At 41.2% G+C, this 15,507-nt stretch overlaps 1 protein-coding gene across 3 annotated transcripts in view; it reads left to right on the top strand.

The window, feature by feature from the left end:
- UBE2F (ubiquitin conjugating enzyme E2 F (putative)) overlaps positions 1-15,507 on the top strand; it is a 61,466-nt gene that overhangs the window by 22,188 nt on the left and 23,771 nt on the right. For all 3 annotated transcript variants that reach the window (XM_088523687.1, XM_088523686.1, XM_088523685.1), the window contains 2 exons: positions 5,547-5,617; positions 11,192-11,249. In XM_088523687.1, coding sequence (XP_088379813.1) covers positions 5,547-5,617; positions 11,192-11,249 — 129 coding nt within the window. The remainder of the gene's footprint in view (positions 1-5,546; positions 5,618-11,191; positions 11,250-15,507) is intronic.

Below are 15,507 nucleotides of genomic sequence, written 5' to 3'. Positions count from 1 at the left end.
TAGGTGTTCGAGCTAAAGCTCATGCAGCTGTGACTTATTTTTTAAGTTGCCCTTAACCTCAATTTCAAGCTGTGATACAGGTTGATTTTATTAGCTTGTGTGTGTGTTTATGCACATGCTGTAAATACAAAGCTGGTAACTTAAAATGACTGCATCCTTGTTCTAACGTGAGTAAACTGTGCTGCCACATACCCATCACTCAGGTGGCAGATTTTTAGTCCTCTTCAGTAACAGCAGCTTAATAGCTTTGGAGTAATGCTGAGTGTTAATTAAAGCAGAAGGGAAGGCTATGCCGTGTATATTCATTCTATCTTCTTAATTTTTCTGTTTATGGTATTCACCTCAACAGCCCTGTTATGGGAAACTACTCATTACATGTTGAAAGGAGAATGGGGCTTTTTTAATTCTAAGTTGTGGTATTTAAAAATTCTTCTGGTTTGTTATGGCTGGTGCTCAGTTTTAATTAAGGGTTTCTAAATTATGGCATTGCTCTGCAGGTGTGTCTTTGTGAAGTGAAGAAAGGAGTAGATTGAAGTATGGTCAAGTTATTAATGAAAACATGTAAATTCACAAATATTGAGGCAGTTGTGCTGAGACCATCGTTTCCTGCCAGGCAGGATCTGACTGAAGTCGATGGTGGCAGTGTCTTTAAAGGAGCGTGTCGGAGCTGCTGGTGCTTTTTTAAGCCCCTAAGCAAGGCTGGGGTGTCACACATCTGCATCAGGCCCCTTGCTGAGCTGCTGAAGATGCTTGTTAGTAGGGAGTGAAAATACCAGGCGGGACTAGCAAGTCATTAGAGCTCTGCCTCAGAGCCTGCATTTTCTATCTAATTTCTTTAGCCTGCAGGAAAAAAAGAACATCTGTTTTTAAAGCTATAAAATGCATAATTTATGGTGTGATTCTGTAACAGCATCCTTTAACTTCTGTGGTTATGCTGCTGCCAAAAATCTGTGTTTGTTGGTTCTCTGAGGAGTTCCCCCCCTGCCTTTTATTCCTCTTGAGCTCTTTCACTAGAAAGAGAAACAGAGATCTGGAGCAGTGGTACAGTGGAAGACGATAAAAATCCATAGTTAAAAAGGGGAAGGACTTGGAAGGCTTTTGAGTTGCAGTCATGGCCCAGTGCTCTGCCCAGCAAGCAAGTCGCTGAGACCTGAGCTGCTCCCTTCACCAGCAGTGCATCTGTGAATACAGAGAGGTGGCTTATCCTCATGCCTTACTGATGCCTGGTTATGACATGCAGCAGCCTCTGGCATCGAGGCTATGCAATTCCTTGGTGCAAAGATGCAGGAGCCTCTAGCATGCGAGGGATGCTCTGCAGCAGGGATGTTTTGGAAGCTGGGTCCTGATCTCTGAAGTATGGCCGCTCGCTTGTGCGCGGAGCTCACAACCAGGGTTTAGTCAGGGGCTTCTAAATCACCAAGATGCTGTCCTTGAGTAGCAGAAAGGTTTATTAGAATCTTCTGTAAAGCAATAAAAGACCAGGAGGGTTCTTCCAGTAAATTCGTAATTGGCTAAACCTATTTAAGCTGCTGGAGGGGTGGGTAATTTTGGAGAGCAACTGAGCTTGAGAAATTGGAACAGGGGGTTATTTTAAGTCAGTTCTCAGACATAAGGTTTGGGTACATTCCCATTACAGTGCTATTAGTACCTTAATTGTATCACCCACTCCTGCAGGTTGGTAGGCTGCATTTTGCTTTGTGGTTTCCAAAAAGGCTGAGGAGGGGAGAGCAGCGGCAGCAAGAGCTCCCCAAGGGACTTTCTGAAGCTGAGTGTTCCCCAAAGACGAGAGCTCTTCCCTGTACTGGAACTGTGCACTCAGGGTGGTTAGTGGCAGCGATGAAGCTTTCACTGCTGTGAACTCACTGCTAGAACTGAGCAAATGTTGGGGTGGGTGGTTCGTTTCAGCGCAGATGAAACGGACCTGGCCTTTGCTGTGGCCCTGCAGGAACCTTCTCCTGCACTGCAGCTCTGCGAAGGCAGCGCAGACCCAGGATTGAGCTCATCTTTTTTCCTGTTCATGTGTTGGTGGGAATCTTCAACAGAGAGCCTCAGTATTGAAGGTGTTTGCTCTTTCCATCTGCCTTTTGGAAATGGGGCAGGCGGAGGGATTTTGTCCTTTATCTGTGGCATCCACATGAGCACTCAGGTGATGCTTCCTGCGCTCCCAAGGGAGGAAGCAGAAGTGGCTGCGCTCCCCAGGGCACAAGTGTGTGTGTGGTCCTAAATGGAAAGGTCTCTGCTTTCCAGGGACCATCAATGTAAAAATCCCATCTGTGTCCCCAAAATGCCTTTAGAAGGGAACTTGGTTACATTCCTTCTTGTAAGCTGCTGGTTCTTGCCTGCCTCTGAAATTTATTTGCAAGGAGGAGAGTGTTCCAGTGACTTAAATATAGATGGGAAATTGAGCTCAACCCAACACTGCTTCGGGGCTCAATTTTTGAAGCAGCCTCTGTTGGAGAACCATGCTCTCCTCAGCACTGAGGAGCCCAGGCTGGCAGCCCTTTGGGAAGCTTAGGAATATCTGGCATTGCAAGTGCAGAATCCTGATTAGATCTGAACTCTTCCATTGCCTTTGAATTCCCTTCACAGCCAAGATTTTAAGCATTATTCTTATTCTGTTGACAAATCTGTCAGTTGGCATTTTAAAGCATTATCCTCTTCAGGAAATAGGCTGCATACTCATGAGCGTTTGGAAAACAGGAGCGTTTGGAGATCTGTCTGCAGCATCTGTTGCCCGAGCATCTCTCCTTGGTTCATCAGCTGCCCAGAAACGGGGGTCAGTGGCAGATGGGAAGAAATGTGGAAGTTGCACTGGTCAGGGAGATCTCTTTATCAAGAGACAGCTTCTTTCCTGCTTTCAGATGCAACTGAAACCAGGATGTTGCAAGATTGGGGACCTCGTGTTTAATCTGACTTCAATAACATAGATAAGGTTGAGCCTTGACATAAAACTAACTTTCTGATACCGTGGCTTGTGCAGTTCTTGTATGTGTTTAAGGCTCACTCTTGTAACACTGCTGCTCTTCAGCTTGCTGAGCTGTGTAACGCAGCTTTAATCACAGTCCATTTAAAGCCCAGAGCAGCGTGGCTGTGTCATATCTCTCTGAGATATGAGCTGTGCTTGGTTTCAGCCTGTCTCAGAAATGGTCAGGGCCTGGTAAAGGAGAGGGACTGGCAACTAACAGCTTAGTAGGGCAGAGCTAGGTTATAGTTGGGTTGCCATAATGGGTGTTCCCAATAACGCCTTTTTTTTTTTTTTTTTTTTCCCTCTGTAGAAATTGTAAAGGAAAAAAACTAGAATCATTAATGCTGTGTAGTTTACAAGAATGTTTTGGGCTGAGCATACAGAGTCTAGACAAAGCATTAGAAATAACACTGTAGACTTCAGACTTCTGCTGGAACCTCATTATTTCTCCATGAGAAATCTTGTGAAGTGGAAAAAATGACAGTTACAGGAAAGACTGAACCGTACGCATACGGGCACACTTGTATCTCAAAAGTTATTACACTCTCCCAACTGATCAAGGTCTGCAAGTGTTAATTAACACCACTTACTGGCTGGTATTTCATATCTGATCTTCACATGGTGAGTGGTTCTTGTGACCTTGAAGAAAGCAGAAAGCTTGAAGGGGTTTTGGGTCCCTTCTTCGTATATCTTGCAGCAAATGGATTTATAGCACAGCAATTACTCTGGGTAGCTTCCATAGTTACCTGGGGCAAATCCCCCCTCGGAGCAGGATGGTGGTACCGCCGAGTAAGAGTGTGCCTGTGACATGAAGCATTCGGTTGAAAGCTGCTTCACGGAGCTCTTGTGCAGGTTTGGTGGTGAGAACCAAGACTCAAAGGCGGTTTGGAGCCCAAGGCCTGCGAAAGGGCGGTCTTGCCTGGCAATGAATTCCTGATAGCGTTTCAGTTCTCGGAGAGAACTCTTTCTTCATGGCCTTGAGTGACTGACTTTCTCTTCTGAATTCTGCAGATGAGACGCTTTGGGTTTTGATGGAAGGGAAAGATAAATTCTTTTGTTTCCAATGTTACTAAAAATTGAGAAATGAATTACTCACTTTGAAGATTATCTTTCTGTTTAGCCTTATAAAAAGAACTTGAGGATCTGACTGGGTTTTGAAATGACTGGTCTGTGTAAAAGCAGCCTACTTTTCTTCACTCATTGCTGTGTTTGCTGGCTATCAGCACGGATGTTAGAAATTCTTTGTCTTGAGCTACAGGTATGGGGGGAAAAAAATACCACTACTTCCTCTGGTTTTGGAGAACTGGCCAGAATCTCTCAAAACAGTGTAACATAAAGGCGTAAGACTGGGCGGTTACGGGAGTACGAAGGGGAATGCTGGGCAATTTTGTAGATAAAAAGATGGATGGAGCTTTCTCTGTACCACTTTTTCCTGGTGGGGTGGCCCAGCCCTTGGGCAGTCAGTATCCCACAATGACCAAGTTTTGTGCAGTACGTGGGGCAAACATTAAAGTCTCAGTTACAAGCTGTAGGTGGGTTGTAATGCTAGCTGTTTCTTTATTATTCCACTTTCCTGCTGCCATACAGGTATATTATTATTTAATACCACCAATATTTGCATCTCCATGGATCTGGGAATATGTATTTAAATATTGTGCTAAGATGCTGGGAATTTGAGAAGAAAGCAAAGACACAAAACAGGTCCTGCAGAGAGCCCTTGGAGCTGGTTTGTCTCCCGACTGCAGATTTTGTGGGAAGCAGTGGAGAGGGGAAGCCCCGCAGCCCGAGTGCTGCAACTTGAATTGAAATTAAGAAGGGTACTGGCCCCTGTTGATACAGACCCCTGTACCTGCTATGAGAAATATCTGCTTGATTGAAAGCTGCAAATTGTAGCTTGAAGAAGGGGGCTGGCATAATGTACTGTTGCTAAGCTACTAAAACTTTAATGGCCCAGTCTTTATTTACTTTACACAACCAGAGCAAATGAGAGTGTATTTTAAGACTAAGGACAAAGCCCACTGTGGAATTTAGGATTATGGCGACCTCGCCTTAAAATAAATCTTTTTTGCACTAGTGCATTATGTCTGAGCATGAGTGCTCCTCATACTTCTGAGTGCTTATGAATAGGATGGTCTCTATTTAAAAGAAACTGTTCTTTTGATGTTGTTAGTGATAGCTCCTGTGCTGTTTTTAGCAAACACCCAAAACTTGAATAAGTGCTGAGAAGGGGAGAATGTAGCTCTGTTGTTTAATTTTTTATCTTGATGATTGAATGTCAAGAACCTGAATAACATGGAAAGCTTCCTTCCCCTGAAGGAAGCAGAGTAGATGGGAGCTGGGCTTCCTTAAAATTGCCTTTTTTCTTAAGCAGCAGCTGAATGCCAGCCCAGCTTTAGTAAAAGAGCTAAGAGAAGCTAAAAGGACAGAAGGCTGGTGCTCCCCAAGCTAGATTATCAGGCTCTTTAATATGGCACCTTAGGCTGTCGCTATCGAACATGCTTGGCTTTTCAGTTCTGTAACTTGTAACAGTGGTTTGCTTTTATTTTGAAGGCTAACACTGACTTGTTTTCTCTCCTGGCAGCCTCCAAAGGTAAAATGCATGACAAGAATCTGGCATCCAAACATAACAGAGACGGGAGAAATCTGCTTAAGGTAGCTACAGCTTTCTGATCTTTGCTTTAGAAGTCTCTTCCTGTGTGTGATAAAATACTGTGTAACTTTCAAGTTAGCTTTTAGTGCCTCAACAGATGCTGCAAATCAAATGGGTCTGGACTCTTGGGGACCCAGGGAATTCACTGTTTCTGCTGTGTGGAAGAGACTGTATGACTATATAGATTCCTGTTCCGTAGGTTTGGACATAAAATGCTATCTAGGGTGAAAGCATAAACTCCAAGCCTAAAATTGGCTGGTCTTTTTTTTTTTTTTTTTCTCCCCTCCATAGGTGAATAATCCTCAGTGAGAGGGCTTAGTTTTGCTTGTTTAATGGCTCTACTCTATTAAGTACTTGAAAATCGTTTACATTTCCCAATGTGGAGGGAAATCCTGGAACTTGGACCTTAATGGCTGTATTTGCCATTTTTTTGTTTTCACACTTAATATCTGCTATAAAACACGGGTGCTAGTTAGAACAAAATATGACAGGGATACTTTTGCTTTAAAATGAGGGGTGTATAAGTTAATGTGAATCCTCAAAACTCTCTTTTAGTGAAGTAACAGATTTGTTGCTGCAGGCTCTTGCACAGTAGCAAATGTTTCTTTTTTAAACTCAGCTTTTGAATCTTCTTAATTTGAGTTTTTCATCGCAAGTGCCTGATGGTGAAATTGGCCAGAAACTAAACATAAACAGGAGTGAAAAGCCTAGCTGTCACTTTCTTAAGTTGATGGGACATAAAAGAAATAAACAAATGAAGCATAAGCAGTAAAAATAGCAAGCTGGAAAACTCTTCTGAAAATCCACAGCAGTTGCCACCATATATAGCAGATCAATGTTTTCTTAAAAAACACTTTCTAAACTGCTCTTTTTCCTCTAGATGGAAAAATCTCATTTTAATGTTGTGGCCAGGGTCATGATAAGTTTTCATACCAAAGTATGTCGTATCTTATAGGTTAGTTCTGGCTCTTTGGCTGATAACAGGTACAAAGCTGGTTACTACAGGTAAATATGCTGATATACTGTGTCCTTCTGAGCAGCTGATAATCAAAGAAGAGACCAGGCTAGGAAGGGCACAGAGCACCTGCCTGATCTGATGTGCTGTAGCTGTCACTGCTGCAGGAGTCAAGTCAGTGGGACTGGTGTCCGTAGACTCTAACCTGCCCTTTGAGGAATTAAAGATTTTAAGCCCCAGAAAAGCTTTCAAACCCCTGGACTTCTCAGACTATCTAGCTAATGCTTTTTGAAAGAGTGTGGTTTGCCCATTGTTATTGGGATTTCACTGCTAGTGATATAGGAAATGTGTTTTAACAGAAATGTATTGCAGCTCTTAGCAACTTTACTATCTATCCAGACCTGCACAGTCTGAGTGCCTCCCACCGCTGTTGCACTTTATGCAGTTGAACTGTTAATTTGACAATGGGAACACAGATTAAAGGATTACTTTTTTACAGTTTAAATTCCTCCAAAGTCCTCGTGGCTTAATCAAAGGAGAGAACTTGGCTGCTTTTCGTCAAAAAGTCAAAGAAAAGACTGAATAAGGGAGCTGTTTGGAACCAGCCAAAGGGATATACTAGACACCAAAATGCAGCTAAAAGGTTAAACTCTGACTACAGTGTAGCATCTCCAGAAACTAGATGAAGCCTCCTCATCTTCCTGTGGATATTTAGACTTCTGGTCTTAAAATGGTTTTAATTCTGACAGGTGAACTTGGTATTTGAGCACCATAATTCTACTTTGTGAAGTGGTTGCTTCAGAATCTGCTCTGAAGCCTCAGCTTTGTGCTTTATATTAAACCTTTTACCTAAGAATACTTAATACCTAATACCTAAGAATTTAGATGGAAAAAAACTAAAATAATCTAGACTGCTTTGTGCCTGTTATAATGGAGAATGCTGCCTATATATAGTACCTGCAATCAATGTCTAGAAGAGTCTTCATATAAAAATAGCTTCAAGTATTTTTTTTTTTAAAGCAGAAAAAATCCTGATCAGTGTGTTTTTCCAACTTTCTTTCACTACATTTAAACACACCTTTACGGTATCACATTGGTTTACGTGATAATCATACCACAATCAAAACCTAGCAAATGATTAAACTTGCATTAGATATAATTGTTTTGGGCAGGGGAAGCATTGCTTGTGTTTCATGGGTTGCAGTTAATCAGTTTAGATCTGGACCCTCCTTGTTGGTATCGTCTCCATGAGATGCACGCGTGGGTGACAAACATCAGGGTACCTACAACAGAAACTTCTTGCATGTTCCAGGTGACTCTTTCTCTGAACATCTATTGCATGTGTCTCTGATGGTTTCTCCTTACTCATTTAATTTCTTCTGCACAAGCTGTTAGGGTAGTGTTTTCATGTTGCATTGACACTGCCAGATCAGGAAGGTGGATGAGAAAGAGAAGATGTGAGCAGCTGGAGGAGGAAGAGAAGCCCTCAGAATTGTCCCTGCCAATGGAGGGGTTCAAATGTAGATTTATAGCCTTTTAACTCACTTACCTTCAATGATATTTTCTACTGGCAAAAGGAAGACAAAAGTGTATTGTTGGAACTGACATTTTATGTTGATAAATGTGTCCATCTGAGATGTTTAAAGTGGATTTTCTCTGGGACTGATCGCCCTCTTACAACAATTTTTTTATTCCCTTAAGCTGTAAAGCATGTCAATTTGAGCTCCAGAAGGACTTAAACTTGTCAGGACCATTCAGTTCCCGCTTCAGTAGAAGTTTGGAAAGCTCTCTTAGATATGTATTTAAAGGTGAGGAGGCTTTGAAGAAATTCAGGAATTAAGTCATGAAATAACTGGAAACTAATGACTAAACAGCTGGCTGGTTATATCAGTGGCTGTTTTGGTTACTATACATCCAGAAATAGCAATTTCACCATCTTCTCATAAGAAATCAGAGTGGTTGGAAGTCACATTTTGTTTTGGGAGGTCTTTTTAGGGATATAAATGCCAGACATGAAGGTGTGGTTGTCTGTTCAAGTCATTCCGCAATCGAGGATGCGTTTGACTTGTGAATTCCTCACTCAAAGCAAATGGGAATATTCTTTGTTGTGTCCCTCCTTATTTTTTCGTCAAGTTACCTGCTTGATAAACTGCTGTTTGTGCCACAGCTCTTACCCTCCCGTTGGCCTTGTCATTTCTTCCTCAGCGAAGCAGTTACTCCCTAGCTTTGTGTCCCCAGGGTTGCAGAATTGGCTCAGCCTTCTCTTTGTGGATGCAAAATCAGTCTCAAGCATCGCAAGGGAAGCGTCTGAAGGCTTGTTTAATCTAAACAGTAGTTAAGGTTCCTGGCACACTTATACAATATAGCAAAGTCTTGGCGATTTTAGCATACTCAGTGCAAGTAAACAGGTTTTCCCATCCATCAGGTATCTCAAAAACCCTTGCAGAACAGATGGTTTTTGTGGCAGATCTGGGAGCTCGTCAAAGGAAGCCTCTTAAAGCATTAAGGAGGGGGAAAAGCATGTTTGCCATTCAGATGTCCCCGTAGCTCAGCTCTATGGCAGCGTGTCCCCAGAGGACAGGCCTTTGAGCAGGTATGCAGGTGCCAGTTTGTCATGTAATTTCTCGTATTTTGAAGCCTCCATACAGTCTGGCTGCTCTATCTGGGTCATTCCCAGGCAGAAGGAGAGATGCTCTTTCTCTAGACACCCAGTGCAGGGCAAAGGTGTTGATAAGGGGCATGATGATCCTTCCCATCTGAAGGGAGAATGAGGGTGCTTCCTGGAAATGAATTATATCAGTAAAGCAGTAATAGTAGAAAAAGGGATGCTTATTTATCTTCATTGCTTGGTTGCTGGAGCTGTCGGAGGGGAACGAATGTGTCAGGTCCTGGCTGCCAATCTTCCCTAGCTGGAGATTTGCCTAGAGAGCTCTGAGCCTTTGGGAAGCTTGAAGGGTGTTAATGAGGCTTAGCTGCTATGCTCAGGCACTTTGAGCTCTCTCAGTGGATATTTTTATGCTTTTTTGTGTGTTTTGGGGGTCTGTGTTAACTTATTCCTGGCTCTTGTATGAACAGGCCAAGAGATGGACCGGTAGCTAATGTAACAACATGTTTTGAAGGGGAGATGTACTGAAATGAAGTTAAAATTATAATTCACTACTTGCACAAAACCACAAAATCCTGGCTCTTTCTTGGTCTGCACCATTCTTGCTTTTACTTTTTTGCTATGAACAAAAGCCATAGCCACAATATCCTGTTTTTAATGTTCTTGAAATTAGTTTTGGGCTGCACTAGTGGTAGTTTTATATTTTCTTTCTAAAGGCACAGAAATGAGCATCACAGTTAAGAAGGATTTATTGTGCCCTGTATTGTTGTTACTGAGTTCTGAAGGAAGCATAAAGCACTTCATTGCAGGTTAACTCTCTGGCCTCTGTGCAGGCAAGGTGGGATAGTCCTAATCACCAGTTTTCCTTGAATTTGAAAACCTTGTGTATTGAATAAATACTTAGATGGCTATGGTTCAGTCATCTGTAGTTTAAAAAAGAGTTAATCTCATCCTGAAAGTTGGCAAAAGCTAGTTTAAGAAAATTTTCCTTTAACCTTATTTTAGTCGTAAAAGTCCCTTTTCGTGATACATTTTGCTGCCTCCCCCCTTTACGATGTGAGTTTTCTGTCTTAGATAATTTTTTGACAGAGGAGGAAGAGCTTGTGAAATGATGTTTAAAGGAGTTTTTACACTGTTTTCCTTTCTGATTATTATTTTTGTTTGCCTGAATGAGTGAGAGTTCTCATTTCTCAATCATGCTCTGGTTTCCAGTAACTTTGACTCTCATAACTGCTAATGTTTTGATCTTTAAGGCCCGGAAATGACTAGCCAACTTGATTCACTTCATTTTTTTTTTTTTTTTTTTCCTGTTTTTCAGCATGTAAATGGGTTAACTGCTTCACTGGGCTTGGTATGCCTTAGAGTATACAAAATTTCTACAGTGGGTGGCTATATAGGAAGTCTGTATCCTAATTGTTTATACTCTACATTCAGAAGCATTTGCCTACAGTTTATAAGAATCTTTCCTCCTGCAAGTAGTCTGTCTTACGCAGTGCATGCTCTTTATTTGTGCTTTAAGACTTACTGATTTCCACTTGTTGGTGGTTTTGAGTTTGTCTGTAAGACTTAACCCGCTCTTGCACACAGAATATTTTGATCTTTTAAGCAGGATATACCAAAAGTGGTGGGATGCTGTGGCATTTTGCAAGACCTGTCTCTTTACCGGAGACGAGTATGTCCTAAACTGGAGTCCAGGTGCATCTGTGTGCTCAAGGGAAAAGCAAAGCTCAGTATTGGACTGTTATAAGGATTGTGGCCACACTTACTACACTGAAAGTAATTTTTGTTTTTGTTTTGTTTTTTGACAAAACTGAGCTCATCTAGCTCTATAATGCTGTAGGAGGAATATAGATCAAGGATATACAGATTTCTTTGCTTTCTTAATATCTTGGGACGATATATAGTGCAAGTGTTCTGTAGCTCTTACATTGCAATAACTTTCTTGTTTTCTGAGAAACTTCTGATTGTTTATTTACCTAGCAGTTGCACTGTATAATACGTGTGTCTTTTTTACAGTTTATTGAGAGAACATTCAATTGATGGCACTGGATGGGCTCCAACTAGAACATTAAAGGTACCAGTTCCTTTTAGATATGTACATGAAACTAGATATATCTTTTAAAATACTATGTCCTTGCAAAGAGACAGATGCCTTGGAAGCAACTGGGTTTTTATCTTTCAGTGGTGTCTTTCCACCAGTGTTGGTGGCAGTATTAGTGACAAGTGCAATGCTAATGAATTATAAAACACTTTGCCAGTTTTGGTGTACCTGCCAAACGATGCTTTAATCGGAGGTTATGCAGAGTAGAGACTGTATGTGAGCCTGGAAAGTCCTTGCTAGTGAGGGTGCTCTGTTTTAATGGTAGGTTTTTTTGCCCTGTCAACAAAGAGCAGGATGTGAGGTGAAAAAACTAATTCGTGACCCTTGTAACTTCTGTTGATATTGCTGGCAATAGGCTCTCTGAAGCAAAGGAGCTTAGAGAAGTAAAAGGACGGGATGCATTTGGGGAGCAATGCTGTCCAGAGCGTAGGTATGGGGCTGTCTTCATCCTTTTCATTCTTGATGCTTGCAGTCACGAGCCTGCATTTAGGTGTTGTACAGGCAGTGCCCACTTGGCCGCTTTAGCAATTTCAGTGAGGATCTAAGTGCCTCTGCCCTTTATTTTGTCCCAAATGTCATTTTGCCCACGTCTCTAAAACGTGAGTGAAATTTTGCCCCTTTTAAAGCTGGTGTCAAGTCTGGCACTGTAATTGCAGAACAGCTTTAGAAACCAGCCCCTTAGTAGAACAGAGCTAACAAATTCAGAATTGTAGTTCCTGGAGTTAACCAAATACTTGGGCTCCTTTTTGGGACCGTGAATAAGATCTTTGGCTTCTAGTTGTCTATCTGTAAAATCTTTTCATGATCTGCCTGATTTTTCAGGAAAATGAAATGGGTGGATGACAGCTCACCCCAACATCTGCCTCAGGCTTAGCTGCTCCCTGTGGGCATAGAAGCAGCACAATGAAAGATCACATTTTATAGCATTAGAAAAATCTTACAAGTTTTACAGTTTTGTTTTGAGAGAGTCTATTTTAAATATGTGTAAAAAGTTGTCAATATTGGGTTTGGTATGGCATAACCTGAAAGGAGGGCAGTTTCTTGATCCTGATTTTTTGCAGCTGAGTCTCTGTAGGAATGTAATGAATACATTGATGCTGCAGCACAAAAGGAGCTTTACAAAGAAGTTTGGCAGAAGTAGCTGTTGGGGTTGTTGAAGAGCTGCAAGCGCTATTCCCAGAACAGTGTTTTGCTTTGGATATAAAATGTAAGCAGATAGCAACTAGCAATGAATGTCTTCTGCAGCGAGTCTGTTCTGTGTAGATCTGATCCCTCATTCCAGTGTGCTCTTTGAAATAAGTATTAATAAAAATTGGAGGGTGGGTCTCTGTCCGAGCCAAATTCCTGACAGGCTCTATACCAATTCTTCAGCCGAATGTCATCCCTAAAACTTCACGCATGCCTCCCTATGGGTTTTGTGGATGCTTGGTTAGTGTCCAAGTGCTTAGATTCCAGGCTGCCTACAATTTTGAGCTGGAACATATGGAATTGTGCTGGCTTATCTGCAGCAAAGCCACACAGTCAAGCTATTTGTTAGCATTTATTAGCTGCATTCTGTAATTGGTGTCTATTGACTGTGTGCCTTTGGATTACAGTGTGTGAGGGAGCTATAGGAAATGAGAGCCGTGCAAAACAAATGACACATCTCTTAACACTCCGTGCTCATCCACTGATCCAGCTTTCCTGATTTTAGTTTCAAATGCTTAATGCTGCCGTTTGGAGAAGACGGACCTTGCCACAAGTTGGCAAAGGTTTGCATTTGCACAGTAGCACAACAGCTGCTGTCTGGTCTTGTCCAGTGATGCGTTTTAAATTGGTGTTTTATTTTGCACTCACTGATAATAGAAGGCAGCCTGTTTTTGTGGAGGAACAGTACCAAATTCGTCCAGTAAAGCACTCTTATACCACTGTTCTCAAATGAATATTCTAGTTGGATGTCCATGGCAAAATTCATAGTCCTTACTAACATAGCCACCCTGAGCAGGTTAATAAAACTGTTCAAATAAAAAATAAAAATAAAAAAAAAACATGATCTGCCTTGCTGTTATAAGTTGTTGTATATTAACTGTTTAATCTTTTAGTAAGATGAAGTTTTAGAAGCAACAGCCAAGATTGTGCCTCATCTTTTCTATCCTAGCGGTGGCAGCAGAGATCTTGAATGAAAATTCTTCAAAATAAACTGTTATGACATTTTTACCATTTGCTTTACAATAAAAAAGATAGCAACTTGTAGAGGCATTTAAATTGTCTTTTTAAAGAAAGTTTAAACCTTTCCTAGGCGCTTTGTAAAAGTTTTCCTCTAGTATATTTTGACAGCATAGAGCTTTTTTTTTAATGAGTCTTTTATTGTGTTTTATTGCACTCAGTATCTTCTCATATGTGACTTCTTTGTGTTACTAAATGCGCCTCTTAAAATATACTCACTCTTACCTGTTAGGGTTTTCCATGGACCATGCAGTCTGTGAACCCCTAGACACTGAAGAATACGCCATCTCTGAAATTACTGTCATAGTTTCATTTTTAATCTGCTTATACAGAAGGTGGCAATTTAACCTTGGAAAAGCGTGGTTATTTTTAAAGCGTATGTATACACGTACACACTTTCTCACAGTTGATGCAATTGTGATGTTTTAGCTGTAGAAACACTCCTAAATTCTCAGATAATCCCTGGTAGCAGGTGGCTCCAAACTGCACAGTGTGTAAACAGATGCACACTGGTCTTTCAGTGTAAACTTATACTTTACAGTTAGTTCTAAGCAAGCAGCAAGAGTTCATTTAGTTGGTCTCCTTTCCTCTTTTTCTACATCATCTTAGTGCATTTTTTTGCTCTCCAGATGAGAGCAACCAGAAAGCAGAGGGCTGCTGATGTTATTCTAGGCATTTGCGCAGGCTGCCTGAATAGCTCGTTCTTCTCCTGCTTCTATTCTCTTCCAGGTGGAGAGCAAGTCGGTGGTTTTAATTACATACTCTTCTCAGACTTTCATTTCACTGAGGATATAGAACTGGAGAATTGCACCAGCTGTTTAAGTACCTATAAGAAATAAAAATGCCGCTACTGCTCTGATACCTTGTTTTTCTTCCTCAATAGTTCCAATTTACAACTCAAAAGTGCTTCAGTACGAAGTAGTAGTTCTTAAAGAGTATCATCTGCCTGCATAAGATAGATCTCCCCTACCAGCATTTCTCTCAAATGCTTCTTTTGACTTTGATAATGTTAGCCCAGGTGATTGTTTTTTAAAAAACATCAAAGAAATGGATCTATGTCTAATTGCCTCTTTGGTTCCAGCAGTCAAGCTGTGTCTTCTGCAATCTGTAAAGAGCTACAGCTGGAGACAGGTCACTGACTGATTCATGAACTGTGCAAATAATCAAAGCATTTCTGAGCAACTCTGGCCTTGGAGAGCTGATTGTAGTAATGTTAAAAATGGTGTTTTTTAAAAAGGTGAATGTTCACAAGCAATATTGGGGCCACTTTTATAAGCTGGTTCTGATGGCACCATAGTGCGTTGCATATAACTGGAGTAACTGCTTCCTCTGGTACTTCACTTACTGGTTAGGTATAAATGCATAACTCCAGGTAGTAGGTTAAGAAATATCTTCTTGCATTCCTAGGTAATTTAATGTGAAAGGAGCTAAGAGTCACTTACTATAAACTGATTGCTGTTTGAAGTTTATCTGCAAGAAGCTCAGTTTATGCAGTTCCCATTTTATACTAAATTGGAAAATAGGCCATTTGCAGCAGTTCTGCTGTTGTCTTCAGGCAGTAAAATTACAGTTTGACAGTTGCATGATTTCAAATAATGTAATTACTTGGAGAAAATAAATCAGAGGGTCTCTACATCTTTTTCCAGTTACTTTTCACTTCAACATTTAAGGAAACTAAATTTCAAAAGCTTTAGTCACAGCCCAGTACTTTCCATTGTCTCCCTGAAAATAGGTGGTCTGCTGTCAGAACCGTATGTGATTAGTGTAGAGGAGTATTTTAAACAGATAATAACTGTCACTGCCTTCAAGAGGAGGAAGAGAGCAAACCTGCACGTTTCCTGTAATTCTGTTAATTCTTTATATCTCTCTGGCATCATGGGAACAGCGCTTGCTGCAGTAGTGACAGGAGCAATACTGCTCTCGAGTTACTCAAATGCCATTTTGTAATGGGTCTTCCTACCTGCATCTGTCTAGAAAAGTCACAGCATGTGTGTGTATGAGCTGCCACCTTAGGAGGGATATATTT

This window comes from Tinamus guttatus, unplaced genomic scaffold, assembly GCF_059628265.1.
Source record: "Tinamus guttatus ecotype Peru unplaced genomic scaffold, ASM5962826v1 Tinamus_guttatus_pri_ptg000197l, whole genome shotgun sequence".
NCBI classification, from domain to species: domain Eukaryota; kingdom Metazoa; phylum Chordata; class Aves; order Tinamiformes; family Tinamidae; genus Tinamus; species Tinamus guttatus.
The sequence above is the reverse complement of the archived record's forward strand: the minus strand, read 5'-3'. Positions and strand labels throughout refer to the sequence as shown.